This window comes from Artemia sp. Qi Xiang Cuo, chromosome 4 (assembly GCF_049724085.1).
Source record: "Artemia sp. Qi Xiang Cuo chromosome 4, ASM4972408v1, whole genome shotgun sequence".
Taxonomy (NCBI): Eukaryota; Metazoa; Arthropoda; class Branchiopoda; order Anostraca; family Artemiidae; genus Artemia; species Artemia sp. Qi Xiang Cuo.
This window is the reverse complement of record NC_142797.1, coordinates 30,239,450-30,265,314: the sequence shown is the minus strand read 5'-3', so window position 1 is coordinate 30,265,314 and position 25,865 is coordinate 30,239,450. Positions and strand designations below refer to the sequence as shown.

The 25,865-nt window shown below is 36.0% G+C and overlaps 1 protein-coding gene, 1 non-coding gene and 1 pseudogene across 3 annotated transcripts in view; 2 read left to right on the top strand and 1 right to left on the bottom strand.

The window, feature by feature from the left end:
• smash (smallish) overlaps positions 1–25,865 on the top strand; it is an 89,002-nt gene that overhangs the window by 26,173 nt on the left and 36,964 nt on the right. For both annotated transcript variants that reach the window (XM_089088223.1, XM_089088222.1), the window contains exons 6-10: positions 105–248; positions 9,477–9,588; positions 14,742–14,930; positions 23,070–23,192; positions 25,159–25,288. In XM_089088223.1, coding sequence (XP_088944349.1) covers positions 105–248; positions 9,477–9,588; positions 14,742–14,930; positions 23,070–23,192; positions 25,159–25,288 — 698 coding nt within the window. The remainder of the gene's footprint in view (positions 1–104; positions 249–9,476; positions 9,589–14,741; positions 14,931–23,069; positions 23,193–25,158; positions 25,289–25,865) is intronic.
• On the bottom strand, positions 3,699–6,071 carry LOC148952984 (uncharacterized; annotated as a pseudogene).
• On the top strand, positions 16,372–16,444 carry TRNAF-GAA (transfer RNA phenylalanine (anticodon GAA)). Its single transcript has one exon. It is a non-coding gene; the product is annotated as a tRNA-Phe (tRNA).

Here is a 25,865-nt window from a genome sequence, read left to right as displayed (position 1 = left end):
AGACCTTGTGCCCCTTTGACTTGGGGCATGCTATTCTTTAAATCTATATTCTGAGTTTCAAATAACCTATGTTCTCTTGATTGATATATAACTAAACATTACAGAAGCCATGGGAACTTGAAGCAGTGCTTTTAGCTCCAACTGCCAGATTAGCTCCACCAAAGAGTAAACCTCCCCCTCCTCCAGTGGAATCTGGGGATTCAGATGAGAACGAAGTGCTACCAAATGACTTTCAAAACGATTCGCAGGTATGTATACTATTAACATCTCTGAGTTTACTTGTATTCCTTTTGTCAGGGATTGCCTTTTTACTGCTGTACGTGGAAATTAAGCACAATCCAAAACATAAATTTTTAAGCTTTTGGGAAATCCGTGAGATAGTGATTTTTTATTTATTTATTTTTTTTTTTTTGAGCGGGAAGAAATAGATGAAAATACAGAATTTTGTTAATAGATTTTCGAAGTTTTCTTATTCCGCTTTGCAACTCCGTTTTCTACTAGACATACATAGGCTACTAGATTTCATTATTCTAGTTTGTCCGTAGTGTGTTTTGGCTACAAAATTCGGTGAAATTTATTTTTATGGCATGCTAGATTGTATCTTACAAAGTATGGCACACAGAAAAATCTAAAACTCTTACTGTGCCAATGGACTTGCCGTGTCGAAGTCAGAGGAGGTCTATCCTTGACTTTTATTTTTTGTTATTATTATTTTTTTTTTTTGTATATCCATGTTATGGCAGAGGAGAGTCGGTTTATTTCGCTTCCAAATTCGCATAGAGTTTCCATTTTATATTTATTTTTGTAACTATAGAGTGTAAGAAAGAAGTTTTTGCTAAGTTTAACAGATGATGAGACACAACTATCAGACACGTTATTAGCAATTATTGAATAGGACGGAACGACCTTATAGAATACTTTGTGCCGTTCACTGATTTTCACAACACCGGAGGTATTTAAATACTAAGTTACGCTATAAAGCGGAAGGTGTTTAGGGTATTTCAATAGTATGTAAGGTATTTAAATAATATTTTTGGTATTTAAGCATTTACTTTATTTAATTAATTCATCTAAGATATTTAAAGAATTTAAGGTAAATAAGGTATTTAGCTTATCTAATACGAGGTATTTAAATACTGAGTTAAACTACAAAATTCGCCCCAATCGCAGACAATTTAACGAGGGTGCATACAAATACTGAACAAAGCAGTGCCTTTACTTGAACGAACCTTAGTATGAAAACAGGCAGTATCAAATATACAATGTCGATAGATATTAGATTTCACTGTATTTTTAAAATCAGATGTGAAGAAATGTGGGTTCTAAAAGTACAAGTGCTTCTTCTTTTGACATCCTGTATTTATATGAAAGTTAGGACGTGGTCAGATCAGCATGGATCGTACGCGTTCCAGAAGCTGTCTAGGTATGTGGGAGCTAGATCTAGAGCTGTCTAAAGCTTGTACTTCTGGAAACAACAGTTTAATTTTTTTTTATTTACATATATTTTTACTCAGAGAAATTGAACTGGTAAATTTTTTAATCAGTTTTTTTACTGCCCAAAGCTCTATTTTTACAGCATTTAATGTCACTACATTATTCATTCCCCTGTTCTTAAAATTTTTTGAAATTTTTGTTTTCAGTGCTTTATATTAATTTTGCTCTGACATAGTTTAGCCTTCGTATAGTTTTTGCTCTGATATAGAAATTAGGTGGAATTTGGTCTCGGAGGCTGAAATAGTCTCGTCAAGGCAAATCCAGACTTTGTTTTTTTAATTATCTAATTAAATAGAGCCTTTAAGTGTCATCTTCAACGTATTTGTAGTGAACTCTTATTAGGGCCTTTTATCGTGCTGACCAGAGGCTCAGCCGAAACAAAGTTCTGTTGATATGAAAACGCTGATCAGGATCAAAAGCATTTCTGGTTAACAGAACCGGAGAGCATTTGCGCGAAAACACCTGTCAGTACCTAAGATTGGTTTGATGAAACAATTCTTGGTAACGAACTGTAAGTAAGGAGCGACACGGCTCAATAGTAATCGAAACGAAAAAAGGAATTTTGGCATCAATAGATATATTAAAAGAATTGGCTTATTATGTTGATTCCAAATATATAAGGTTCATTAACTTAGTGTTATCCATCAAACGCTACGAGCCTGAGAAAATCTGCCTGATTTTCGAAAAAAGGGGAAAACACTCCTAAAATCAATGAATCTTAACATAAATCACAATCAGATTCAGCGTATCCGAGAACCCTCTTGTGTAAGTTTCAAGCTCCAACCTCCAAAAATGTGGAATTTTGTTGTTTGTTTTTTTTGCCAAAAGAAAATCATGGATGTGTGTTTATTTATTATTTGTTTTGTTTTTGTTTGTTCCATGGGTGATCACATCGAACCAATAGTCTTAGAATATCGGAAAAGGGCTCATTTGAACGAAAATTAAAAGTTATTGTGCCCTTTTTAAGCGACGAAAAAGATTAGAGGGAAACTAGCCCCCCTCCCATCCCCCTTTGTTCCTCAAAGTCGTCAAATTGAAATTTTTACAATGCCATTTTGTTCAGCATAGTTGCAAGGCCCAATAATTATGGATTCGGAGATAACATGACCCCACACATCCCCTGGTGAAAGGGCTTTAAGTCACAAAATTTGCCCGTTGTTTACGTATAGTATTTGTTATTGGGAAGTGTGCATGCATTTTTCGGGTGGGGGCCATTTTCTTATGAGGGGGGGGGGTTTCCACGGGGAGAATTTTCCATTGGGAGGTAAGTTTCCGGGAGGTGAACTTTCCCGGGAAAATTTAAACTGCTGGAATTTGCCAGAATTCTTATACGAATTTATTTTTATTAGTCTTATTTTGTCTTTGCCGAATTTCCCGGGGCAAAACTTTATCTGGTTGCAGTTGTCTAGAGTATCTTTCCGTAGGTGGGGGATTTTCCACGGGAGAAATTCTCTATGGGGGAGTTTTTCACGGGATAAATTCTCCGGTAATTTTCTGCGGGGGCAACTTTCTACTGGGGGGGGGGGGGGTGCGGGACAAAATTTCCACGGAGGAGAGGATTTTCGGCATGATTTTAAAAACAATCAGAAATCGGAGTCTTTTTCTAATGAAAGTGTGATGAAAAAAATATTTCACCCGGAATCTTGCGCAAAAAATTTTCCAGGGAGAATTTTCAGGGATAGAATTGTCCGGGGGGAATTTTCTTGGTGGGGGGTATCTTACATGAGAAAAACGTTCCATGGAGGTATTTCCCCGGGGGGGGGGCGAGAATTTTCCATGGAGGGGGAGCTGGATTACCCTGCATTATTTAAAAAAGATCAAAAATTAAACTAAAAAATTGAAAATAAGTTTTTTCAATTGAAAATAAGGAGCAACATCAAAATTTAAAACCGACAGAAATGATTACGTATGTGAGGGGGGCTGTCCCTCTTCAATACCTCGCTCTTTAAACTAAAGTTTGACTTTTTGTCCCAATTCTTTAAGAACGATTCCTGAAACACAAGGTCCGTGAATTAGAATACCAACCTTTTTTAGAATGTTCTAAAAAAAGCTTTAGTGTAAAGAGCGAGATATTGCGGAGGGGACATTCCCCCTCATATGCGCAATTTGGACAACGCATAAGTTTTTGCAGTCTAATTATACCCTAACAAATTTGTAAGCTCAATTTTCTTCATTGAAATATAATAATTTTTATTAGGTACTACTTAGTCTACATTCAAAAATACATAAAACTTATTTTTTAGATTTATATGACCCTTAGCTGCAGTTTATTCGTAACTCTGCCTGCTTCGTACAAAGGGAGGTACATAATTTTCTCGGCTGCTACGGGTTTCATCCGTAAATCTACCCGGTCTCTCCATTTTTCTACTTCTCGTCCAACTGGGAGGCACTTTGGCAGATATCACAGTGCGCTCATTTATATGAGCCTTAGCTGCAGTTTGTTCTCTTATTACAGTGGGAGGTACATATTTTCCTCGGCTGCTACGGGTTTCATCGGTAAATCTACCCGGTTTCTCCATTTTTCTACTTCTCGTCCAAATGGGAGGCACATTAGCAGATATCCCGTCACACTCGTTTATATGAGACTTAGCTGCACTTTGTTCGCCACTCTGCTTGCTTATCATTAGTAGCCTTTCATTGATCGGCATCAACGGTTTTCCTTGGCTGCTAAGGTCATCATTGGCAAATCTATCTGGTCTCTCCATTTTTCTACTACTTGTCAAACTGGGAGGCACATTAGCAGATATCCCATCACACTCATTTATATGAGACTTAGCTGCAGTTTGTTAGCCACTCTGCTTGCTTATCATTAGTAGCCTTTCATAGATCGGCATCAACGGTTTTCCTTGGCTGCTACGGTCATCATTGGCAAATCTATCTGGTCCCTCCATTTTTCTACTGCTTGTCAAACTGGGAGGCACATTATCAGATATCCCATCACACTCATTTAGATGAAACTTAGCTGCAGTTTGTTCGCCACTCTGCTTGCTTGTCATTAGTAGCCTTTCATTGATCGGCGTCAACGGTTTTCCTTGGCTGCTACGGTCATCATTGGCAAATCTATCTGGTCTCTCCATTTTTCTACTACTTGTCAAACTGGGAGGCACATTAGCAGATATCCCATCACACTCATTTATATGAGACTTAGCTGCAGTTTGTTCGCCACTCTGCTTGCTTATCATTAGTAGCCTTTCATTGATCGGCATCAACGGTTTTCCTTGGCTGCTAAGGTCATCATTGGCAAATCTATCTGGTCTCTCCATTTTTCTACTACTTGTCAAACTGGGAGGCACATTAGCAGATATCCCATCACACTCATTTATATGAGACTTAGCTGCACTTTGTTCGCCACTCTGCTTGCTTATCATTAGTAGCCTTTCATTGATCGGCATCAACGGTTTTCCTTGGCTGCTAAGGTCATCATTGGCAAATCTATCTGGTCTCTCCATTTTTCTACTACTTGTCAAACTGGGAGGCACATTAGCAGATATCCCATCACAGTCATTTATACTAGACTTAGCTGCAGTTTGTTTGCCACTCTGCTTGCTGGTCATTAGTAGCCTTTCATAGATCGGCATCAACGGTTTTCCTTGGCTGCTACGGTCATCATTGGCAAATCTATCTTGTCTCTCCATTTTTCTACTACTTATCAAACTGGGAGGCACATTAGCAGATATCCCAACACGCTCATTTATATGAGCCTTAGCTGCAGTTTGTTCGGTACTCTGCCTTCTTCTTGTAAAGGGAGGTACATAAATAGGCTTCTTTACTGGCTTTTCAGAAATCGGCATCAACGGTATTCCTCGGCCTCTACGGTCATCATTGGCAAATCTATATGACCTTTCCATTTTGTTACTTCTCGTCAAACTGGGAGGCACATAAGCAGATATCACAGCACGCCCATTCGTCACTGGCCTATTATTAGCCACTGTCGATCTTCTGCTTTTTATCTCAGTGAATCCTTCACCTTCTTCATTCATCTGCTTTACAGTACAATCAATTTCACTTTCATCATTTCCAAGAGTCGGGAATAACTTTAAACTCGCAAGATTTGGTGCTTCCCTTTTTCTTCTATTTCTCAAACTGGGAGGTACGTAAACAGCTTTTACGACTGGCACACTCGTCGGTTCTTCTGCAGGTTTAACATTAATTTTATCCCAAATTTCTGAAACCCTTTCATTGGCACTTGCATCTCTATCCTCCTTCGTTGGGTCTCCTATTTCTCCCTTGTCATTCAGTTTCAGCCTTTGGATCCTTGAGCCAAAATACAGTTTTTCTTTTTCAAATGCACCCCAAATCTCCTCTTGCACCCCGTCAGTTTCTGCTGACTCAACAATCTTTGAATCAGGTTTGAATTTTCTTGTATTGATGGAGAAGACGTAGTTGCTTTTGAAAGGCAATATTTCTGTTGTTTGTGGAATTGGTTTCACTCGGGATGTATATCTGTAGTTATACCCATTTGTAAAATATTCCTCCAAATCATATTCACCATCGTAGTTGCATGTGTTTGAAGTTGTATCTCTGTCTTCGAAATTTTCGTAGACTTCGTAGTCTTGGCAGTTGTATGTTTCATACATATTACAAAATGTTATACTTGACATCACTTTATTAAATCTGAGTTAAACTACCAGTTTGCCTGCACCTTAAGTACCCTCTATGACGTCATAATTGGATTTTTTGAAAAACAAAATGACGTCATCTATCACTTTGTATTGTGATATGACAAGAGTAGAAATATGACGTCATGATAGCTTGTGAATTTTTTGCCCATGCATTCTTGTTGACATCATATTACCGTTTTTATTATTTCCGTTTATTTTATAATTAGTTTTAGGGGTTTGTCTAGAGCCTATGTACAAACTCCTACAAAAAGATTAAAGTTATTATGAACAATGTCTATTTCGAACTGGTAGCATCAGTTAGAATTCTAAACTTTCCAAAAATAAAATATATATTTTGGCAGACTTAACTTTTGTATTAAGGGTGTCTTAAGCCGCAACTAAACACTAGAAAATAAAGGCTGCGAATAATGTGATTTGGTGTTGTGTTTGAGCAAGATTGTGTGTTTCCCTTTTTTAAATTATCGCTCTCAAAAACGCTATGATATTTATAGATTTGATGATCATGTAAGAATTGTTGCAACAGGCCGATTTAAAGTATAGACCAATTATGTCTCCCAAAAGAAAGTATTTAAAAAAAAAATTGTGATCAAAAAAATAAATTTAAAAATAAGTTAAAAAATTTTTGCTTAATCTTTTTTTTGAAAATGGCAATTTTTTGAAAAGCAACAAATTTTATAATTTACAAAATCTGAATGAAAATGAGGGAGAAATGCCAGATAAAACTTTTTCGAAATACTTTCCCTTTTTCTATACTAAATTCTAGGATTAAATTTTGAGCCTCTAAGCAAGAAAAATCAAAGTTGTTATTTCAAACTATGTATATCACTGGTAGTATTTCTGAATAAATGTTTTGATTTTTTGCTTTTGTCCATATATCAATAATTCAAACTCATGATTGATTATAAAAACAAGTTTAAAATGAAACTAGCTTGTTTAAAACTTTAGGGACTTGATTGGGATTCAAAATATTAGCAAACGCCAATTAGTAGCTGCAATGGCGTGACTAGGTGGCAAGACTGTAGGCCTTCCCACTAATTTTGTTTTTATTCCCTCTATAGTTTCACTATTTGATTCTGTTTATCAAAGGCCTTTTAGATGCATATCCTTCAAATGACAAAGGGGTGTGTCCCCTAGGGTACACAAAACCACAGGACCTCTGTGGTTTCGGAATCTAAGAGTAGTTCCAGAATATAACAGCGATTTCTGTTAACTTGGTGTTGGAAACTCGTACTAGAATCTAGCTCTTATTGGGTGTAATTACTTATAGTATGGGTATATTATGTCTACTATTCTGCAAGGTATTATTTCAGCTAAATATGATGAAATATATTTTGGATCAGTAAAGGCCACCCCCTAATATGCATCTACAAATGTGAACAGTGGATGACTTTTGAAATACGCAAAAGATGTACTGCTTCATTTTGGGCATGACAATAACTTTAGATAAATGGCACTACCTGACAATATCGCAGTATCTATGTGGTGCACATACTTGTTTTTGGTTGTATTTCGACTAAGGGTAATGAAATATGGTTTTGCCCTATTATTGGCCATCTCCCCTACCTTCTATTAAGTCAATATAACCCAATAAACGTAAACAGTGGATACAAATCCATCTGAGGAATCTGCCTCACTGTCTGACCAAATTTTGTAAAAACAAACTACAAGGTACCTTGTTTTATTTTGAACATGGTTATATCTTCTATTTAGAATTATTTTCCCTTTTCAACTTTTTGGTATGGTATGTTATTTTTGGTATGTAGACTTTAAATTGTTTCAACGTCAGATGAAAATTTTGCTACAAACCGATAGCGAAGGTTCATTTTTATTCAGAATTTGATTTTTAGGGATTGTTTAGCATTTTTTGTAGATTGAAAAATGTGTTGAAAATTGTTTGAAAATCGTTCGGATGGAACTTTTTATCATTTAATTAGAAAAGCCAGTTAAAATCATTCTGTGAAAACAAGTCTAGGTAACATCGTAATTTTGATTGGATGAATGAATGCATTTTATGTTTCAAAGGGAGCATAAACGTTAAGCGTGGCTCTGATAAAAACTTAAAAAACTTTTTGGCATGCTGACCGAAGGTCTGCGTTGCGCAGGTACCGATCTCCTGATTCACTGCCTTCGGCCGAGAGTGCAATTCTTGATTGGAGGCAAACCGTCCAATGTGTCCCGTGTTTTTACTTTAGATTTCTTCTGGCACCCATTTAAAGTGGGCTTGACTCTGGCCGAGCTTTCAGGGTCACACCATTGACCCCCGTTCCAAACCAAATAGCCAGTGACACCAGGACTTGAACCCCTGACCTCAGGATTCCAAGTCCGGAGCGCTAACCACTCGGCTCTGTTAGGAGTCTAAAATTTCGTATCACCTGCTGGATTTCACGTCCACTCATCAAAAATATATATATATATATATATATATATATATATATATATATATATATATATATATATATATATATATATATATATATATATATATATATATATATATATATATATATATATATATATATATTATTTTTATTAACGTGGAAGTTCGATTCTCCTTGCCTCCTTCTGTGTGCGTTTTTTTCTAGATGTAGTTGGTTTATTGTTGAGGTTTTATTTACACTGTTAGTATTTTACTGTATCAAAAGTTAACTGTGTAATCATGCCTTTCCCTGGCACTGTCTTACCCTATATAATGACGGTGTCAGTAAAATTATTAAAAAAAAAAGAAATTAAAAATATTCTTTCTGATTAAAAGAAGTGGGCCTTTTTTCTTTGTTCAATTATCGGCCTGACTCTCGAGTCAGTTTGGCCAGTCCACCCATAATTATGCTGCAAAACTTGTGCCACAAATAAATGGCACATCTCATATTTCCCTAATCTTATAGAACAAAAAAAAGGTTTTTAATGTTTTACTCAGCATTGTTTTTGTTTGAGGATTTAAACAAAAAGCTCTGTTACGGCTACTGTCTTTACTGGATAATATATACTGTCTTAAATGAATAATACCTCTATGTAAATAATATAGAGGTATTGATGCATTTTCTTTTCCAATGATGGCTGGTACCGTCTACTTCCTCGGAAGTAGATACCCTACATTCACAATACTCTATCCCCGTGTAAATACCCTACATCTATTGTAAACATAGCCACAAGTGGGTAAAGACTCATTACAGGACTTTTTGTTACCTTACGGTGTGTTTTTCTCAGAAATGTGAAGCATACTTTTAGCTTTTGGTACACGGACATGTGGAGTATGACTTTCCAAGTCCAAGCTTTCTTTCTTCTTAATTTGGTTTATTTAGAGGGTATTTGTGCTTTAATTTTTTTTTACAATTGGATTATTAAGTTTAAAATGATTTTTAGGATAATATGAATGGAGTTTCCAGCAAGTCGTCGCCAACGCGAAGTTCGGATGATTCGCCGCAAAGTTTAGGAAGTGCTGCTTTTGAAAACAGTGATTCCCATTCTCCAATGAGTAAGTCTTGTAATTTTTCAATTCTAACAATAATCTTGTGGCAAATAAATATACTACTACTACTACTAACAACTCACCGAAGCACCAAGCCGCCTGATGCCAACACAGCTACGCATGCTCCTCCTCCATCCCAACCTATTCAAACCCTCCCTTTTTACACCCTCCCACGAAGTTCCCATTTCTTTTAAATCTTTCTTTATGACGTCCTCCTACCCCAGACGAGGATGACCTGTTTTCCGTTTAGCCCTAGCCGGTTGGCCGAAAAGAACAACCTTCGGCAATCTGTCATCCTTCATCCGTACAACGTGCCCTAGCCATCTCAACCTTTCCAAATACTATTTTATTAACCTTTCCAAATAACCTTTCCAAATACTATTATAAATACTATTTTATTAAAAAAAGAGCATCCTTTCATGCGGTATGGCAAAAAAAAAAGCATTGAGGGCACATTACTCTTAACTATATTGCTGGGGTAGCTAGAAACTTGGTAGAAACCCTTAGAAGCTTTGACCTGTGCTCTATCGATCGCAATTGACTAGCTGAAATTGATCACAATGATTTAAAATACTACTATTACTACTAAATCACCGCAGCACCAAGACGCCTGAGGCCAACACAGAACAGAGCTACGCACGTTCCTCCTCCGCCCTAATCTATTCAAATCCTCCCTCTTTACACCCTCCCAGGAAGTTCCCATTTCTCCTAAGTCTTTCTCTACAACATCCTTCCATCCCAACTGTGGACGACCTGCTTTCCATTTAGCCCTAGACGGTTGGTTGAAAAGGACCATCCTTGGCAATCGGGCATTCTTCATCCGCAGAACATGCCCTATCCGTCTCAACATTTCCCTCATTATAGTTATAGAAAGCGGGATTGAACCACAGAAAGATTTAAAATATTGGCCTAAAAACCAACAATTTTGCTTGTAGCCTTAGGGAAGGTAATGACAATTGCACAAGAAATCTTTTAAAAGGAAATAGCAACCACACCTTACACTCAATTATGCATCAAACGGCTAATTTTTGTCGTACGCTAGATTGAGCGAGTGGAGAAAAAAAAAATCAAACAAATTTATAAAAATGATCTAAAAAACTTAACTGGTTGAAAAGAAATCAAATTATAGTATCTAAATACGCTTTCACTAATATTTGGAGGTCCAGAGGGATTGACAGTCTTAAACATTGGAAGGCAATGAGGTTCAAACCTATTGCTCAAATGAGTCTTTGAGACTAAAAATTAATTTGGAGCGCGGACAGTTGGAAGACTGGCAATAGAATGGTATTGAAGTTGCTAGAAAAACAAGATGGCATCAGACAAACAAAATAGAAAACGACTGTAGATTAAATCTGGAATCTACGAAGAAGTTTTCTGTTGATCTATTTGATTCCAGGACCAACAACCGAGGATTTTGGCGAAGAAGAGAAAGAGATTTTTTTTTTTACAAGGAATGGAAAAGTATCCAAGACAAAGAATAATGATTTATCCAAGACAAAGTATCCAAGTATCCAAGACAAAAAAGTATCCAAGACAAAGAATAATGATATATGCAAGACTGAATAAGAGAGTTGCAAAGAGACTTCAAAATGTAAACGAGGAAGGCATATACATTGTGCGATGTCCTATATGTTTCGGAATAATATCTAAGTTCAGGAACCTAAGTCCTACTCCGGAACATGCTGGCATCTAGACAGTTTGCTTTCAAGCCATGCATAAGCTCTATCCATAAGAATTTAAAGCTTTTCTGCCCAGCTAGATTGGGCGTAATCTGCACTTACAAGTGTAGTATCATATGCAAAACCAAATAAATCTTCACCATGCTCTGAAATATTCGCGTCTGGATCTTGCAGATTACTTTGGAAAAATAAATTACATCACACAGACCTAGATTCGTCTCTTATTGCCTAATATGCGTTATTAATGTAAACAAGATAAAGTGATGAATTAAGGATGGAACCGTGGGGAATTCGGAAACCAACATATACCTTAAAAAACACTCTGGATTATAAAATAAGGATCGCCAATGGAGATGAGAATGTAACCAGTCTAACGACACTCCCCTGACACCTAAATATTATAATTTTGGGAGAAGAATAACATGGGATAAGCTACCGGATGCTATTAGCAAAATTGAGAAGAAGAACACAAGTTTGATTTAGCAGAAGTAGAATTGATTTTGAGGGAAACACCTCTTCGCCTCAGAATTCAGCAGACAAGAATGAAACGGCTTAAAAAAAATATATTATATATAGAAAGAAGAGAAACCAGCCGGCAATTTAAAGGATTGGTCTTACTACAACTTTTATTGGAGAAAGATTATCCGTACAAACTTAAAAACTGCTGAAGTTTCTCGCACTCAGTCAACAGTCTATTAGTAAATTTTTTCAAAGGAGTCAAAACTACTGAGAGAATATATTTAAAATACGAATTGACATTAAATCAGGCCCTGAAGAACATGATTCATTTTACTGTGAAACTAATCGAGAGACTTCAAAGTCAGCTATTTTCTCTCGCGCAAAAAACTTGAGACACTGAGACGTCTCGCCAAGGATGCTGAAATAGATGCAAGTTGACCAATTGAAGCAAAATATGAAGTCAGCTCCGTAATTTATCACTTCTTTTTATCTTTAATATCTTCACCAACAATTAATTTTGTCAGCAGCGAATTTGGTGAATGACCTGTCTTAGTTACTGAACCACATTGATAATAGTTACTAATCTTGAATCTGTGTCAAATGACGATTCTTCTATGAAAATTAAATGAAAAACGTAAGTTATGATTTTTAGTTACTTTGGGCTGTGGTTTGTTCTTTACTAGTCTACAGCTATTGCTGCATCCAAGGTAATAACCGTTGGGATATTTTTAATATTCCTCTCATGTTCGGAAAATTTTCCCCGTAGTAATCCATTTTTGCCTACGCGTAACTGACTTTTAAAACGTACCTTGGCCCTTTAAACGAGATGGACTGAAGAATCAAGATTGATCATTCGCGTAAACTTTCTAAAGATATGCTTTCCGCTTAACACATGTAAGGAAACCTGGGGTCATCCAAGGACAAAGTGGAGTTGATTTTTTGGAATTATTCTTCTTTTGGTCACGCCCGCACAAACAACCGTATATCCGCAAATTCCCAGCAAGGCCGTATCCAGGGGGGGGGGTACCCGGTTTGAACCCCCCCCCCCCCGAAATTTTTGAAAACTAGTAAAACCTAGGTAAAAATCAGTAAAATTAGTCGAAAACTGAGTCAAAAATTAGTAAACCCCCCCCCCCCCCGAAAAAAATCCTGGATCAGCCCTTGATTCCCAGGATACATCCAAATTTTTTTTTTTATATCTGAGAATCAAAAGTCGCTCATTTTTAATCAAGAAAGACCCACCTTGAGAAATATAATTACAAAGAGAGGCAAGTGAGACATTGGGATCCAAAGCAGCGAAAAGTGCCACTGCCCTTTTTAGGGATGAAAAAGAGAAAATATGTTGTCAGTCAAAGAAGCCGACGCCTCTGCAACACATGTTATAAGATAAATATGGTTGGAAGTAAGCGAAAATAAATCATAGTAGTACTGGTGAGATTTTGACTATAATTTTTTACATTGAAATTATCCTTGTATAACACCAAGATTTAGACCGTGTATCTTTTCCTGAAAACCTGCAAATATATTAAGGAAAGAAGTATTATAAATTATATTAATAAATTAAGACAAGATTATAGTATTATAATCTTGACATATTTCATATTTGTGCTTTTCTAATGACATTTTGTTCCTGGGTAGGTATATCTTATAGACCAGTACAGGTTGTAGCCTAGATCCCTCCAATCTCGATGGCAGGTACGTACGGAACTTTTTTTTGGAGGGGGGGCGGCAGCTAGAATAATTTATGAAATATATCACTAATATGGAAAATACAAGAAATTTACAAGTCTCCTTAAGAGTTGCCAGTACAAACTTTTTATTAATATTTTAATTTAAAAAATGTAAGACCTTTCGAGTCGTGTTTTGGATCTCTTTTTGAATAAAGGACCAGGGTCCCTTAAAACTTTTTTTTAAGAGTCCTGTATGCTTTTTGTGCATAGGTTTGCTTATTTTTTTGAATTGGTTTAACCTTCTGGTTTTCACTTATTGCTGATTTTCAGTTAAATTTGGTTTATATATATACGGGGTTTTCAAAAACCATTTTTGATCAAGACCATAACACCTTGTCACAAAGTTGAATGAGCGTTTCAGAAGCCAATTTTGTCAAAACCACTTTCTACGTATCTCATAATGTTTTAGCGCCAAAACAATTGGTTGACTTAACTATATGTAATACTAGCTTATCCGTCGCACGTTGCAGCGATCTCGAAAGAAGGAATTGTGACGGAAGTGTCAAGCATTTGCGTTTAGGGATTTCTAATTAAAAAAAAAATACGAAGATGGCTTTGGGGAGGGGGGAAATTTCATGCCTAAAACATTGGCAAGAGTGCACTCAACAACTTCTCGAAGTTTCTTGGCGATCGGATGAACAATGTAGTAATCTATACACGATACATAGGCATGCATGCATTCGATTTTATATATGTACAATTTTATAGAGAATATCCTTTGTCTCTTTATAGCTGCTATATTTAAACACAGGACATTCTCTGTAAATAAGGATTGGCGTCAAGAAAGGCAAATAAATAGTATGTTAAAAAAGCAATTTTTTAAAATGCAGAACATTTTTAGTTTTGGCTAGCAATATTTAGCTTTTATAATTTTAGCTTTTTAGCTGTAAATATTTTTATGCTGTTAAAAACAGTAAAAGATTGTATTTTTAATTGATTTAGTTAGTCAATTCTTGGTCAATATGGCTAAGTCTATTTGAATATGCACTTATAATTGTAATCTAAGAACTTGAGTCAGTTCTAAGAGCAGAACATTCCCCAGGCACTAGTACATAGACAAAAGCTATATAATCCTGGAAGTTTTTAACCAGACAATTCCTGGTAAACATAATAAAAAAAAGAAACAGATAAAAAGTTTTCTTTCGGAATTTCCTCCAACGCTTTCTTTTTGGTATTCGCTCAAATCAGCCTTTGAACGGCTCAAATAAATCTAACCCGTCTACTGGGTATTGAATTCTTGCATCCTGTATAAGATTATAGCCGGGAAAATAAATCCTCAAAACTATTTTAGGAACTCGAGCGGACTCTAGTTCATCGTATACAAAGTCTGCAACTTTAGACGTGTCTACGCCGCCTAGATATATAATTTCAACTTTAGATGGGGAAGCTGATGAACTGGCCAGGAAGGAAATGGAAATAATCGAGTCCCTCGAAAAAGAAGAAGAAGAAAGATTAAAAAGACTCGTCAAGAAAACTCAAGGTACCTATTCGTTTTCATATTTTTAAGCTTTTCTTCTCGTGAATATTGCGGATGTTAAGGTCAAACTCCATGTGTGACAGTTTGTCTGCGTTTGTTTGACGCTCCATCTGAAGTCGGTCATGTCGTATTGAATGGTGCAATTGCGGAAATATCAAATGGTGTATGGAAATATCTAGGATGTCATAAAAAAGGGATTCGGCTTTATATTTTTTATCGGCTTTATTTTTTTTTTTCATCTCTTTTTAAATGTGAAATTGATTGTTTGTTTTGCGTGTGACATTTGATTATTTATTTATAGCCCCCACATGGAAAAAGTTTAAATGTAGAATAAAAATAAAAAGAAAGAAACATAAGAGAGAAGTATATAATTAATGTCAAATAAGGGATTCCAGATTAGTTGCAAAATTTTAATTTAAGATCGATACTACATTACAATTTTGCGTCAACATACACTGTTACCATTTTTCTGAAAACTGGTTTAAAAACCCGCCTTTCATTTCGTTTTTTTTTTTCATTTTGGATGTGAATCATCATTTTGGATGTGATATGCCAATAATGATTAGTTTTGGATTCTGTAAAATACTTAACACTTTTCTGTGGGGGGCGAGGTGAGTGTCTCAGCGATGACTCTCGCCATGGGCTTATTCCCCTCAAATTTGGGAACTATAGTTCAAACATACATTAATTGTATATATTATTAGGCGATTTCGAAATACATTTGTAAAGCAAAAGAGGCAGCGACCGTTAATGGGTCTAAAAGGAATTTTAGCATGTAGTAAAGTGACCAGATCTGGGGAACCAGTGTTAGAGAACGGGACGCTGGTTCTGGTGCTATTGCTGGCCTCTTGGATAGCTGTTCAGCTACAATAGATTTTGTTCGTTCAATTGTTTTTAGGTCAAGGTTTTGGAAGATTTGCCGGCTAAGATTTTTTTTTCAGCTTATAATATTAAATATTTGGGCCTGTTTTTATTCTCATATTTACATACAACTACAATTAAAAAAAAGAAAATCATATGTAGCCTACAACATCTTATCAGACTATATTTACCTTAATTACTTACTTGTGATAAAAAAGCATCCCTCTTAAACATTTAGACCCGTATTGACAAATAACAAGGTCAACTACTTCTTTAATAAAAATGAACTGAAACCCAAAGCTTGCATTCAATCCCTTCAGCTTATCCTTCCAAATGGGTATGTTTCCTTGGAGCTAAAATAAGTGCTTTCTTTTATAAACTTCTGAATGAAGGGGGTTTTCTATCTTGGAAAGTAGTTGAGCCAGGTGAATGAAACTTTGAGGAATGTATCCATAACCTGAAGCTTGTCCTAAGAAAGTCTTTTTAAGTATCTCTGGATACTAGAAGACATAATACGAATAGCTAAATGCGTAGTTTTTATTTTGGATTTTGTATATCTATTTTAAATAATAATCGTAATAGAGCCGAAATAGCTCAGTTGGGAGAGCATTAGACCGAAAATCTAAAGGTCCCTGGTTCAATCCCAGGTTTCGGCAGATTTTTGATAATCAATATCGGTTCGCTATTGGTCTTTCCCGCTATATAATGATATGAAATACATGCTTTAAATAAAATCTTAATTTTGGTAGATGCTGTAAGAATTGTAGAAAAAAATTATTTAAGAATACTTGTATTTATTTAAATTATAGAGAAGATTTTTTAATAGAGATATCATATAAAGATATTATAGAGAAGATGTTTTCCAGACAAATTGTCTAAACATTGTTTTGGGCACCTGAATGACTGACTGTTTATCAAACAGTAGCCTGTACGAAAAGTGTTGTTCAATCCCACTTTCGACGGCTGTAGTAAGGAAAAGGTTGAGATGGCCGGGGCAAATTCTGAGAACGAAGGATGGCAGATTGCAGAAGATTGGCCCTGTCGGCTTACCGTCTAGGGCAAATCGAAAAGCAGGTCGTCCCCGATTGGGGTGGGAGGATATCGTAAGGAAAGCTTTAAGGGAAATGGGAGCTTTCTTGGAGGGTGTAAAGATGGCTAGAGTACGTTTTGCGGATGAAGGATGACAGATTGCTGAAGATTTTCCTTTTTCGCCAACCGTCTAGGGATAATCGGAAAGCAGGTCGTCCGCGGTTGGGGTGGGAGGATGACGGAAAGAAAGATTTAAGGATATGGGAACTTCCTGGGAAGGTTTAAAGACGAAGCCTTTTAATAGATTGGAATGGAGGAAGATCGCGCGTATCTGTGTTGGCCTCAGGCGGCTTGGTGCTACGGTGAGTTGTTGGTAGTAATGTTTAACCAAGAAGTGTCGCTACTTCAAACACAAGTTAATTTGTACATATCGTTTCTGGTAGCTAGGCTATAGAACCAGTTACCTGTTAAATCTAGCTCAAATTGCAAAACTTTGAAACTAAATTGGCACATGAAATCCTCTTTGAAAACTCTACTCACACATAGACCGTCTGAATGCTGAATTGGATCGATTGATAGTTCTTTGGATTCTGCACCCCACTGGTCGAAAGATCAACGCCTGAGGCTTTAGGATAGGTTACGTCCCATAAGTTACATAACAATGGCAAGGAGTAAAACATGGTAAAAGAGGCAAATCTTGGGGACCTCTCTTCGGAAGGGGTGGGGCTCTTGACCTGCCCCCCCTGAAATCTCGAGATTTTTCTATTTCCCTCATAATTTTATATATTTGTTAATATAATTCATGGATTTTCATTCTTTTTTATAATTAGAGCCTCCACAAGGTACTCCACAACGAAACGATTTTCTTCAGACGTGTCTGATCTCATGTAACTTATTGGAATACTACTACTATTAACAACTTACTGCATTACCAAGCCGCCTGAGGCCAACACAGGTACGCATGTTCCTTCTTCATCCCAATCTATTCAAAGCCTCTCTCTTTACACCCTCCCAGGAAGTTCACTGGGGGTGAAAGAGTAATCAAGCAATGGAAAATATACACAATTTAAAAATGTTATTAGTTAAGGTGTCGTTCGACCTAATTTGAAGATTCTTGTCCACATTTTCATACCCCTACGCTCACGACGTAGTAGGCCTCTAATGATGTACGCTGTTAATATACTTAATTTTAAGCTATGTTAAATTAGTATGTATTTCAGAGTGCTCATATATTTGCGTTAATAAGCTAACATTGAGTTGGTCACAAAATAACCTATCGTTTCGCCTAGCTGAGGCTCGGAGCTGTTGCCCTAGCTGCCTTGGAATCCTTGATATTTTGCTTATCTTATTATTTCAATTGAACTTTATAGTAGCTGAAAAGGCTCGGTGCCTGGGTCTCTTGGATATCCAAAAGTCCTCTTTGTGGACTTTCATCACCTCCTTCCACCCGCTAAAGTCAGCAGGCACTCGGCCGTTTTTTGGTCGGGCAGCACTCAGATCTTCATCCTCTCGCGAAGAAAAATTCGCTTCACTTAGGCATTTGGTCATCTGAGGATATTTTTTTTCTACCGTCTGCTCGCTTTGCTTCCTATGGTTGGCAGCCTGGCCCTTCAACCATCATTCAAATGTACCTCCTTTGTACACCAGGGACGCTAATTTTTCATAATATAAAGTTAGTATTTTCTCATTAAGCATTTTTAGTCTTTGATGCAGAATTTTTGGGATTTTCCAGTTTTTTTTTTCCAAATCTCTTTAGCCAGTTTTCTTTATGGTTTTAAAGTGCTTACGTCTTATTTACAGCGACTCTCCGTAAAACGTAAATCATTGTCCAATTTGTGGTTTTGGGGGTACACTTTTTAAATGTTAAAGCTTACGGAAAACATTATGTGTGTGATTATGCTTGTGTGTGGAGCCAATTCTGCTTATGGTTTTAGAAATATTTACACTGTGTTTGCACGGTGCTATGTTTACGATGTCTCGCCGCACAATGTTAAATTTATGTATGATGTTTAAACTTTATTCTCATATTTATAAATTTTATAAAAACAGGCTATTTCCGCTTTTGAAGAAAGGCTTCTCCGTTCCAACGGAATCAGAAAATCTTTTTCTGCTTAATTTGGCAATCCAAATTGATAATTATTTTTTAGTAAGCAACACAGTTGATTTGAGAATCGAAATTGCAATCCGATTGTGAGATTATCAATGAAAATCAATGTTTACAATCGAATTATCAACTAAAGTCGAAATTACTCAATCAAATTGCCAATTTTACGCTATTAAAAAAATTATAAACGACATAAGTGTATATACCGCTACGCATTGTTGGCTTTATCACAACTACGCATATTGCTTCACAAAGCATTAAATGATTTTACGAAGCATTATGTTGAACTTAATCATATGCCCGAGCCAGGTTACAGTCACACTTGTAGATAAAACAGCCAAGCTTTATTGAAGGTTTGTGTTTTTCCTACATTTTACCCTCAAACTTATTCTACAAAAACCGGAAATTGGGTTGGCAAAAAAGCGGTTTGAAAAAACTTTTTTAATAGAAATTTCTTTGTCTCTGCTAATACTATCTATTTATAAAATCTAATTATACCTTGTTTCTAAATCGGTCAAATTCTTCCTTTACGAAAAATGCTGTTCAAAGCTTCCATCTTTTCTAATTTTCAAAAATGTCCCTTAAACCTTCACTCTGATTGGTTATAAAGTTTGTGCTGGAAATCTGAACATTGATCAATCTCCAAACTTGCCAACAAGTTTATTTTTCCCTTGTTTTCAATGGCTGTGAAATTTCACTATTTTTTTTTTTTTGTCCTACGTTTTCTCTTATTTAGAGCTTATTATTCTCTTATTATTTTCTTTTATTACTTTTCTTTTATCATTTTTATTTTTTTATCGGGATTGTTACGCTTTGTAAAACCTAAAATTAACAGAAATTACCCAAAATCCTGTTTTTTGAAGTTTTGGAGTTGCTCTTTAATTCCAAGTTTCTTTTTTAGTTTAATGATTGTATGTTTCCAGTTATTCACTTACTTAGGGCTTTTTCAAGATACGAAAAGCTAACGAGAGGCAAGTTTAAAACAAAGAAAACAAATCATATTTTACTAATTGATAAGCAAAACGCTGTCTATTTAATGTATAAACAGCGTAAATAATATGCATCCTGTGTCAGCAGTGATTTCAATCAAGGCGGTTAGCACAACAGTAAACTTTCAAAGTTGTCAAATTATTCTGTGCTACTTCTTTTGAGCTGAATTTAAAATTTTCCTAGCAGGTATACTAGAAAATAGGGACTGCCCTTTCCTGAACTTAAAAAAGGAAATTCATCTCCGTTCAATAAAAAAAATTAATGTAATTTTTGCTAAAAGTCTCATTCTATTGATGTAAGTCTCAATAAATCCGAATATATCTATCTCTGGCACAAAACAGGAGAAGCTAAAGGGTTTTTCTAAGATTTTCGGGAAAGTAGTTGTGGGGTTTTAGGTTTATTCCGTCGTTTATTCCGATCTCTTATTGGAGCTATAGAAGTTAAGGCAAAACTGCACAATTGATTCTGAATAGTTCGGCTAGACAAACTAAAAAAGTTTATAGTGGACGAGATAGGGGGATCCCTTTTGGTATTGAACAGTCTTAATTAGAAAAATAAAGAATTAGATTAATTCATCTGGCTGATGAAAGGAGAAAAATATTTCGGTATGTTTTATTGCTTAAGTCTTTTAAAGTAACTCAAATTCTTTGAATTTATTGCGCTAAAATTTACCAATTCAAAAAGGGACACGTTGTTGTAGTTCATTGTCCTATTCCAAATTATTGGGGCTTTTTTACCCAGCTATTTTTGTAGGTGGTCTTTCTGCAGTTAATTTTTTTGTGAGAATAGGAAAATAACTTTGCGAACTAAGATTGTAATATTGAAGGTCACGGTCACAACAGTGATCAAGTTTGGTCCTGAAATGCAGCGCTTCAAAAGGCTGGGAAAGATCTTTTGAATGTTTTACAGAGGCATTGTGAAGAGATATTGACAGAGATACAGTGCTAAGAGGGTACTCATTTAACTGACTATATCAAACAATAAACTGTAAGAAAAATATTGCTGGATCCCACCTTCTAGGGCTAAAATGAAAGAGACGTTAAGATGGCTAAGCTACGGATGACTGATTGCCAAAGAATGTGGTTTTCGGTCATCCGTCGGAGGCTAAATGCGAATCATGTAGTCTCTGAATTGGGTAGGAAGAAATTGTAATATTGAAGGCCACGGTCATAATAGTGGACAAGTGTGGCCTTGAAATGTGGACGCTTCCAAAGGCGTCCAAAGAAAGTATTTAAATGAAACTGGAACTTAATGGGAGGGGTAAAGAGTGAAGCTTTGAATAGATCGGCTGTAGGAGGAACTGGCGTTGCTGTATTGACCTCAGGCGGCCTAGTGCTGCAGTGAGTTGTTAGTAGTAATACATTTAGATAAGTATGATTTTGGTTTCACCCACTATACAAGTTATTCAGGGGAATAGCCTACAAAAGGAAAGATAAATATATATGCATCAAAACAAATTAAGAAACTCAATATATTTTGAATATTATAGTGTTAAAAAATAAGGTCCATGCGTTTCGTGATTTTGCGGAGGAGGTAGTCTTTGTGAGCCGGGGTAAGGGGTTTCTATCTAATAATCGACTCAGGAGGTAGCGTTAAAGAATGAATTCTTTTATTGCCTGCAATACCCCTCTCTAATGACGTATCTCGTGGTCGTTTCTGAGGTCGATTCTTTTTGACTAAATTGGAAAATGGCTCGTTGCTTTCAGGCTGTGAATTATCACTACTACTAGAGGTTTTAGTCTCTGAAGTTTCTTCTCGACGTCCATTTTGAGGTCGACTCTTTGTAACTAAGATGGAAGGTTGCTCGTCGCTTTCAGACTCAGAAGTATCACTACTACCAGAAGTTTCAGACTCTGAAGTATCACTACTACTAGAGGTTTCAATCTCTGAACTATCTTCTCGAGGTCTATTTTGAGGCCGACTCTTTGTAACTAAGATGTAAGGTGGCTCGTCGCTTTCAGACTCTGAAGTATCACTACTACTAGAGGTTTCAGTCTCTGAAGTATCTTCTCGAGGTTTATTTTGAGGCCGACTCTTTGTAACTAATATGGACGGTGGCTCGTCGCTTTCAGACTCTGAAGTATCACTACTACCAGAGAACATTGTAGTTTTACAGGATTTTTTCACCTCTTCATCTGACGGATCTTCTGATAACTGTAATGATACACACTTCTGTAAACACACTTTGTTTTGCTTAGCAAACAGATATTGCTCTATAGGTTGTTTGTTATGAACAATTTCACATTCGTCTGACGAGGTTGAAGATTCTGAGAGAGATCTGAAGATTCTGTGAGAAGATTCTGAGATCTTCTTATCCATCATCTTTTTTTCTTGATCAAATTTATCTGTTTTGATTGTTCGTTTTGCTGTCATTACATGTTGATTTGTTGTTTTGCGTTTGCTGCTTTCTTTTTCTATGTCCTCTTCTTTTGATTTATCAGAGGTTCCCTCTTTCTTTTTGCTCTTTTCGTTGCGGGATTTATTTTTATCATATTTTGAAGAGCTTCCACTTTTTTCTTTCTGCACTTCTTGTCTGGCTTTCTTTTTCTTTTTAGCTGGAACAGCTGGTTTACCAACAATATTAAGGAAATAGTTGCTCTTTTTGGGTGTAGTTAAATTAAACGAGACCTTATTTACATGCTCCTTTTCATTTTGCAACAAAGTAGGTTTTCTTTGCAATGACTTATAATATGTCATGGCTTCACTTCACTTGTTCGCTTTTAATAATATGCCATATTTGAAGAAACTATGCAGTATATATTGCTGATGCCGTCATTGTAATGACATCACAAAATGAATATGTGATGTCATGCTCATTGTTTTTACATTGTAATTTTACCGTATGACGCCATAGTTTTCATGATAATAAGCGTAATGCTTTTCAGTTTTTTGAGGCTGCTCATATTACACTTTTCGCAACATATTTAGAAATAACGACCTCGAAATCCCTTGAATATCTAATTAAAATGTGCATTCCTATTATTGTCACAATTTTATTTTTGCTTGATAGATTCTAGATATTGAGCAAGTAAAAATGACATAAAAGCAAATGAAATTATTACTCCCCACGAATGCAAAATTTTAGTTTTAACAGCCCTTAGCTTCCTTCCTAGACCAAATTTTTGTAATTACGCATGGTCGTATTATGTATTTTATAGGTTTTAGTTCATCTTCACTGGATGTTTCAGTCACTTCTGAAGATCAAGAAAATTCAAGTTTAAACGACACTGTAACTTCTAGTAAAAGAATGATATACGCAAGAATGGAATTGCCTCCTATCAGTAAGTGATTAAAATTATTGCTCAGAAAATAACTCGTCTTTCTAAAGTTTTTCATGAAGCTTCTACGAATCAGTTGCCATAATAACATTTTTGGCCTCATATCCTAGCTATTTGTAGATTTATAGCCTACTAACTTATGCTCTCTACGCTTGATATATTCGCCGAATCGGTTTTCCCATACCATTAAGTGTTCAAGATACTCATAAAATCCTATTTTTGTGAGATGTAGTGTGTATCTCCATTTTTTACCAGAATAAATAGTTGAATTGGAAGGCTTTGGCGTCAAAATCTTAGATATCATGCCTTGTGTGTCTTAAAAACAGCCCTTTTGCCAAAAATAGTCCTTAAAGTACGGATATTAATCATATCGTTTTAAGTACCAACCAAAAACATTAAAATGAAAACATTTTTGGCCCCCTGGTTTTATTTTCGGTCTATCCATACCTGAAGCCGTATCTTAGCCATCTTGGCTAAGCGGACGTGCGCTGGGTTGAGAATTCTTTGTCCAAGGGGTACGGGTTCGACCCCTGGCGTGGCCAGTTTTTTGGGTTTGGGACGCGGGTTAGTGGTGTGACTCTGGTGTGTAAGAGAGTGGTCTGGTGAGAGTGGTGTGTAAGCTTAGCCAGAGTCGACCCAGCTCTAAATGGGTACCTGGAGGAATCTGGGGAAGGTAAGCAGGAAGGGCGTGCGAAAGCACAGGATGACTGGCCCCCAGCTCCCCCCCATTGCACTTCCGTGCTGAAGGACCTCGAAGCGGAGATCAGCACCGCCAGTTTGGACCTAAAGTGTCTAGTTCCGTCATACTTACTTTTTTTTTTACTTTTATCCATACCTGAAAACCGGGATTTTCTATGATTTTTCTTTTGGCTGTTATACAATTATTAAAATTTGTTCATTGTTTAAAGTTTCTCCTTATTTGTACACTGCATCGTGAAAAGAAACAAGCGGAAGCTCTTCTTGCATACACAAAAAGCCGAATCGAACGAGTAGACCGTCCAATTTACCTGCATCTTATAGTCGAGCATTACAAGAATCAATAGGGCTCTGTAACCGATTGCTACTGAACGAATATAGGCTTGTGGGAATATGTAAAAATTAAGTAGGAAAAGTTATAGTTTCAGAATCAGAAGAAAAACAGAAATCTATTGATATGTACACAGTCAACTGATGGGTAAGTACAGCAAAATAGTCAAACTCCTCTCAAGAGCATCTTAGTATATAGGCTATTTTTAACGAAAACCACAACATTTCTTTCACCATATATCCGTGGGAGTGTGGAAATATGTTCAATGTGATCTCTTGCTTTTTAAATTAAAATAGGGCGAGAGGCAACCATACCTGTAAAAATTATCATGTAATATAAGAAAATACTAAATATAAAACCTGTCTGAGTCAAGGTTTGAATATATTCTAAAAGGAGAAAATATAATATCAATCAGGCACGAATGCAGGAATTTTTTGGCTAGAGGCTCAATAATTTTTTGTTTGATAATTTGAGTAAGAAGTACATAGAAATTCAGAAAAAATTTAGGATTTTAGAGGCTCTGAGCTTTTTTTATCCACGGGCACATATTTATACATATAATTCATGTGTCATTGTGAACCTTATATACTGTGTATCCGGGTAAACCTTACGTTTACTAGAGTGTATGTATAATATACAGCATATAGGCAGCATAAAATTGTAGACAAAGATAAATGTTTCTATGTATCTATGTAAACATTATGTGCTGCTTATGTATGTAACTATGTAAACCTTATATCTAAGTTTATCTACGTACCAATATATATATATATATATATATATATATATATATATATATATATATATATATATATATATATATATATATATATAAAGTTGAATATTTTTGGTGTAAAATCCGTCCCCCTTCACGCATAGAAATAGAAGGGTCAATAAATTAATTCTTTTTTCTTGTTTAGCATAAAGAGTTTTCTATTTAAGGTCATAAACGGACTGAGAGTGATCCATTCATGATTGTGCCTAGACCTTCTGTTGCACCAACGCCTCGTAACTTTTATTCAGATGTACAAGACCAGCAATTTCATCAATCACAAGGAGTGTCAGAAGAAAGGTAGCCCAGTTTTTTTTTTTTTTTTTTTTTTTTTTTTTTTTTTTTGTCGCAAATGCAGAATCAAGCGAACTATGAAGAAAGTCGAGATAAATGAACCAACAGAATGAGGTAAAAGGATGAATTATTAAAGGGGGAAACCTCATGATAATCTTTAGCTTATTAATCTAGAATTGTTAAGCCTTTTCAGCTCCTCAAAAATTTCAGCTCCTCTAAAGAGTATATATATTCCATAGTTTCTATTTTAAGTAATTGGAAATAAGCTCTGTATTTCCAAGTGCTAGCTTATAATTGTTATACCTGGCTCCTATATTAACCGCTAAATTGGTTAAATTTCATGAAACATTTCAATTCTCAGCAAATTTACCAATAGGGATAGCAAACACACAAGTATACTGATAGAAGCCATAACGAAGTAACCGCAGGCATGGAGTGAGTTTACTTTACTTTTTACTTTGAGTGGGAACCAGACGAAGATCCATCCACACCGGCACCAACGTACGGCAGTTGACACGGTCTGTCAGGGGCTGCCTCCAAATTACTTAGTATGATGATGCTTATTAGAATAAGAGAAGGTGTA